At 44.5% G+C, this 6,279-nt stretch overlaps 1 protein-coding gene across 1 annotated transcript; it reads right to left on the reverse strand.

Moving 5' to 3' along the window:
* Positions 1 to 3,243: 3,243 nt before the first annotated feature.
* Positions 3,244 to 5,948, reverse strand: LOC123049268 (tRNA dimethylallyltransferase 2). The gene is made up of 10 exons (XM_044472213.1): positions 5,651 to 5,948; positions 5,458 to 5,537; positions 5,294 to 5,362; positions 5,080 to 5,161; positions 4,884 to 4,978; positions 4,675 to 4,749; positions 4,173 to 4,526; positions 4,010 to 4,085; positions 3,757 to 3,920; positions 3,244 to 3,581 (listed from the first exon to the last, which is right to left on the reverse strand). The coding sequence occupies exons 1-10, from the start codon at positions 5,919 to 5,921 to the stop codon at positions 3,447 to 3,449; spliced, it is 1,401 nt and encodes a 466-aa protein (XP_044328148.1). The 5' UTR covers positions 5,922 to 5,948; the 3' UTR covers positions 3,244 to 3,446.
* Between the last annotated feature and the right edge of the window lie 331 nt (positions 5,949 to 6,279).

Consider the following 6,279-nt stretch of genomic DNA (forward strand, 5'->3'; position numbering starts at 1 on the left):
AATTTCGAAATACTTCAATATAGGCTGTTTTTAGAGTCCGTATGTGTGGGGAAACAAGAGTTAGGGTGGGTTTCGGACCCCTCCTCCAAGGGCCACGAAATTCCCCCCCTCTTCCTCCATATATACAGCCCCTAGGGCATCGTTTAGACTTTGGGTTTTGTTTAGATTAAAAGTTCGCCATAGCTGCAACTTCGCGTACTTCGTTTGTGTTCAACGACCAGACAAAGGCGTCACAGAACCCCACCTTCATTAATAAAGCTTTCCTCTTTTACTCGCAATATCCAGATTGCAATCTCAGTTTCTTGCTTGTTCTTCGTTTGCTCACAGGAAATAGACCCTCGTGGTTAGCTTGATCGTGCTCCGGCGTGGTCAATAACCCCTCGGAAGTTGGTTTAGCGATTGCTTAGGCGCGACGTCTTCGCACGTTCGTAGTCGGATCGTCAAAGTCGACTCCCACAGAAAACGATTGCTATCTCATCGAAACATCGGGACACCTTTGCCTCTATCAAGTACAAGGCTGGATTGAGTACTCAATGTCGTTAGCGGGGAAGGAAGTACTTGTTAAATCGGTAGCCCAAGCAGTGCATGTTAACTCCATGTCTGCTTTAAACTACCAAGAGGCTTATGCGAGCACCTGAATAAACTTAGAAGGAAATTTTGGTGGGGTTGCAAGGACGGGAAGAGAAAACCACATTGGGTTTCATGGAAGGAGATGACCCAGCCCAAAGGCATGGGAGGATTGGGTTTTAAAGATTTTGAGCTCTTTAACATGGCAATGCTAGCTAAGCAGGTGTGGCGCCTCCTTCAACAGCCAGAGAGCCAGTGTGCCCGTTTGCTCAAAAGCATATACTATCCGGGGCAAACTTTTTTGAACTCAGTTGTTGGCAATCATCCAAGTCAGATATGGAGAGCTATTATGGAAGGAAAGGATGTCTTGAAGCAAGGGCTAATTCGACGAATCGGCAATGGGTAGACCATGCAAATATGGGAGGACAATTGGATCCCACGAGCTGAGATGATGAGACCCTATGGAAGCCTGAAGCTGAACCCACCGACTTTTGTCTCTGAGCTCATTGATAACACTTCAGCTTCATGGGATAGACAGATGGTGAATGCTACATTCATGCCGATAGATGCAAAGGTAATACTCGGCATCCCTTTGTGCACCAAAAACATAGATGAATTTTGGAGCTGGAGCCATGAAAGGACGGGCATTTTCTCTGTAGAAGCGCCTACCGGATGCTTGCTAGCACTAGGTCACGAAGAGAAGCATGGCTCGAAAGTAGATCGAGATCTTCAAGTACAGAACAGGAGACAGGAGCGTGGAAAACTCTATGGAAAGTGCAGGTCCCAGCAAAAATCCGTATGTTTCTGTGGAGATTATCCAAACACTCAATACCAACAAATGATGTACGAGCACATCGACACATAACAGACTCTAGTTTGTGCGGTATGTGTGGGCAGCCGGATTCATGGAGACACTCCTTGTTACAGTGTACAATGTCACATTGCACATGGGCTTTGGTGGATGATGAGCTTTTGCAACAGCTAGCAGACATAACAGAACCAAATGCGAAGCAATGGCTCTTTACTCTTATGGAGCTACTACCACATGATCAATTTGTCAAACTATCGGTGACTTTATGGGCTATATGGGCAGCGCGCCGGAAAGCCATCCACGAGGGCATCTTCCAAAGTCCTCAGAGCATATACGGGTTTATCTGCAGGTTTATTGGAGAGCTTGAGCTGATAAAAGAACCAACACAACAAAACTCAAGACGAGGGGCAGCAACAGTGCATGCTAGTGTACAACGCCCAAAACGCCCTCCGCCGGGCTTCGCAAAAATCCATGTCGTCGCTGCTTGTCGTCGTGGAACAGGGGGACAGCAGCGGCGGTGTGTAGAGATGCAAATGGTAACTTCCTGGGAAGCTCAGTCTTGTGCATAGCAGGAGTGGATGATCCGGTTATCATGGAGACAATTGCATGCATGGAGGCTCTTGCCCTTGCACAAGATTTGAACCTCCATGATGTGGTAGTGGCGTCGGACGCAAAGAAGGTCATTGGTGCAATCAACAATTCAGATCAAGGACCAAATGGTGCCATCATTGCAGAGATCAATAGCTTATTACATCTGTTTAGTAGTACTTTTACTTTTGAGTGTCGTGCCGTTAATGTTGAGGCACATAGTTTAGCCAAGCATGCATTTTCTTTGGGTCTAGGACGCCATGTGTGGTTCGGCCAATCCCACGACCAGCGATGTATCCCACAGACTGTGGCCTTTTCTGAATAAAGCTTGGTTTCACCCCTAAAAAGAAGGTGGGGAGAACCTAGAATGGGTCGGATGACGGAACTCCTATACCTGACCCGTGTAGTGGAAACCTAGAATGAACCCTGGTGGGCTGGGAATACCCTGGTGGACTTATATTCCGGTCGTTTGGCTTTCAACACGATCCCAATGTGTGCGTGTGTATGTTAATTTTTCCTATCTCATAAGAAAAATAGAGAACAATGGTGCAGCCGAACTCCTCCTCCATTGCTGGTGCCGGAGACCTTTTATTGTTGCGCTCTACCACATCGCAAATGATTCGCCGTTGTCGTCACCCTCTTACACGTCCTCGGACCCTCAGCCGTCGTCCTCTCCCTCTTACACGGCCTCGGCTGCCGATGCCAACATACGACGCATCGTCCTCGCCAACCTATATGTCAAGTCCTCTTCTACAGCGTCGCTCGCCCCCTTTGCTTCCTTGATTTTTGAAGTTCGGTTTATAAGAAAAAAAACACGTCTTTCGTGATTTTGACTCTTTGGCTTTTGGCTTTTGAGTGGATATTGTCACATTAAGGTGTAAGCAAAGGCGAAAACTAAACATAAAAGTAAATGCCTTTTTGCTAATACTCCCTCCGTCCGAAAAAGCTCGTCAAGCTTTCCCTCCATCCGAAAAAGCTTCGGACAGAGCGAGTATAAGCCAAATTTAAGCCGACTTGGGCATTATAAAACCGTCTGGACCGCCGAGAAGACAGCGTGAATGTAGTTGGAGGCGCTCGACTGCTGCTTTCTAGCTTCACTGATTTTCCCGTTGAATTCGTCTTGGATCTTTATTTCTAAAATATTATGATCTGCATTAATTCTAATGTTCCATCGATTTACCTTTTGTTTTTTCATCGGTTTAGTTTTCGGTCCACTGCTGATTGCTTTTAAATTCACCCTGACGATATTCACTAGCTCCATGAACAATTAGAAGACATGTTCAGAATGGGCATAAATTAAGACGAACTGGAGTTTGCTGCGATATGAAGTCAGGCAGCATACAAACACACCTTTAAAGATCAGAACTAGTGTTTGGATCCGTGTCCTTATCGATCCCCTTCCCCAGTCTCCTCCATAAGACTCAAAACCAATCTAAATGGTGTTCCATCAACACCGAAACTACAACTTATGTTCACATGGTTATACTTCTGCTTCAGAGGATGTACTCTTGATCTTACTCTTCCGCTTCAAACGCTGTGTTCTTCTCCGGTGGCCTCGGCCTTGCTTGTGTTGTTCCCACTCATGTGCCCCTCGAAGGACCCGGTTGTCGCAGGCCTATAACACATGATTCAGAAGTGGTAGAAGCTTGTCAGATCCATGTTTTTTATTAACTAATACATCGAAGGAAATGACAAAAGGCAAGCATCAGATATTTCAACCAATTATCATAGGACAACCAACGCATAACCAGAACCACCTCATAATAAGAGCATCAAATAAAAAACATCACCTCGCAAACATATTGAGTCCACAACTCTCTTGAGGCCAACCTAGTTCCACCACCATCGTTCGAACAATCTTTACTTGCCAAAGTTGTATCATTAGACAAGAATCTTCTGACAGTATCTGCGCAAGGTTTTATAACCTTGACGTGCCACGAGTCACCAGTAGTACCTAGTAAAATATAGATTACATATGAAGGAAAAGAACACATCAAAGCAGGCCAATTCAACACTCTGGGTAATACATACAAATGGACTTACATTGGAATGCTTCTGTTGCGTCGATGTGATGCAAATTCCACCCGAAGTCTTTATTCAGCCGGTGTAGCCTCCGTCTCTGCAGCAGAGATTTGCAGTCTAGTACTGATTACTTTCTCAGACCGTCTTAAAAATGTAAGGATAAAGATACAGAGGGAGTGTTTACTTGGCGTCGAACAAGTCTTCGTGTGTTTGCTTTTAGCTGAGAGACAGCTTCATCCAACAAGCTTTTCAGCTTATCATCATGGAGATTAAGCATACCAGCTTTTATCTCATCAGATTCTTTCTTTGTAAAATATAATCTGAAAAACTCATCAAATTCACGAACCCCAATGGCCTGCCGTAGACCTTGGGTATAAACGGCACCTGGATTATATATATTGCGCACTTCATCAAGCAGCCCAGCATTAATCATGCAATCGACTCTTTCATTGACATAATTATCCAGAACATGAAGCTCGGCATCCACCCACAGGAAACAACAGTCAAACCTGGAGCTAGTAGGCCGGCCCCACTTGTCCTGACAACAAACAATCTTTTTTAGGACATCCATATTGAAACAGGAAAGTCAAACCTCATGCGCAAAAAATGTGTGGTAGCAGTTAGTAGTTCATATTCATGGCATATATATTGAATGATTAATCAAAGAAAATACAAAAAATCCTCACTTCTGCAGCTTCTCCTTGGAAAAGATCGCTTGGTAGTGCACCTGTGGTTGCATATAACTCAAGGTAACGTTTTATCTGTTCAATACAGCAAATCGAATGACTAAAATAAGATAAATAGGGGAATGCCATGAGGAAAGTGAGAGCATGCTACAGATGAAGAATGACTGGCTAAGTGACCAGGAGATGGCAGGAATGTGCAACACCCTTACTTTTCGGTGGTTGTTTGGGTGGATCCTTTGTGCCGCAATAGGATCAATCTCCTTTAAGTGTTCATACCCACTTCCAACACCATCTGTGGCAAGGCCTGAATAGCATATTGAAGATATAATAGGCAAATAAATAAAACATGAATACAGAACAGGCACACGATGAATAAGGAGCAAGTGTTATGGTTTCAATATTCACCTATATCATCAAGTTGGTCACTCAAAGTGCAACCCTGCATATCTTCTGACATATCCTCAAAGAGGAATGGACTAACAAGAGCCTAAGGCCATCGTAAAAGCCCGCAAAAATGTAAATCAGATACACAATTAACTTAAGATATCGACCAGAATTGAACTATGAACATGTGTGAATAACTCCTGATATGGAAATCGAGAAGTGTTGAACTATGCACCTGTATATAGAAGTTTGTGCCACCAACAACAACAGGCAGGCCGCCACGATCCAATATATCTTCTATAATCTGTGGCCATTCAGAATGAACATGGTACGGTTACTCAGTTGGAAGTCTAGAAGACTGAAACGAAGTTGCATCAGTAACATCAGATGTAAGCTTACAGGCAAGGCATGATCACGGAAATGGCGGCAAGTGAACTCCACCGAAGGATCGACGATGCTAAGGAGATGGTGAGGAACACCTGCAGACACGTCAAATATACCGTCACTCAGCTCAAACTGAACGGAACTGAATTTCCTTTTGAAGAAAAAATATATACAAGGAGGGACTCTTGGAGTGTTCGAGAGGAGAGACCGTTCTGCTCATCGAGGGAGACCTTGTTAGTAAGGACATCGAGACCGCGGTAGACCTGCATGGAGTCGGCGCTGACCACCTCGACGCCGGCAAAGTGCCCCGCGAGGTCAACGGCAAGCCGGGACTTGCCGGCGCCCGTCGCGCCCATGACCACCACCACCGCCTTCCTCCGCCCCCTTTCGGACGGCGGCGAGGAGGAGGCAGCCTCGCGAGCGTCAGACATAAGGTTTGGAGCCGGCGGCGGAGAGGCAGGTGCGGCGAGGTGGGGCATCTCGAGGGCAGATTTTAGAGGGTTCTTCTTTTCTACAGAGATGATGGGTGTTGGTCTGCTTGGCGGCCCAGGCACGCGGGAAGCCACAGCCTCCTTTTTTTTTCCACATTTTTAACTTTTTTTTTACTTTTGTTCATAGTTCCAAATGTTCTAAATAAATATATTAAAAACTATTTAAGTAAAAAGATTTGGGGAAAATGTTAACCAGGCATTTGAAAAATATTATGCATCTAGAGAAAATGTTTCTCATGCATACAAAAAATGTATACAGAAAAGTATACAATGAAAAAAGTTGATCATGTATTTAAAAAATATTAATCAAGATTTTGATAAAAATATTATAATTTATTTAAAAAAT

The sequence above is a fragment of the Triticum aestivum genome, chromosome 2D (assembly GCF_018294505.1).
Source record: "Triticum aestivum cultivar Chinese Spring chromosome 2D, IWGSC CS RefSeq v2.1, whole genome shotgun sequence".
Lineage (NCBI taxonomy): Eukaryota > Viridiplantae > Streptophyta > Magnoliopsida > Poales > Poaceae > Triticum > Triticum aestivum.

What these genes read in the sequence shown, in the direction of transcription:
- LOC123049268 (XM_044472213.1), bottom strand. Translation starts at nt 5,921, where the DNA reads ATGCCCCACCTCGCCGCACCTGCCTCTCCGCCGCCGGCTCCAAACCTT. An exon ending in ACCCAAACAACCACCGAAAA is followed by an intron (nt 4,750 to 4,883) that starts GTAAGGGTGTTG and finishes TGTATTGAACAG; the next exon opens with ATAAAACGTTACCTTGAGTT. An exon ending in CGCAACAGAAGCATTCCAAT is followed by an intron (nt 3,921 to 4,009) that starts GTAAGTCCATTT and finishes ATATTTTACTAG; the next exon opens with GTACTACTGGTGACTCGTGG.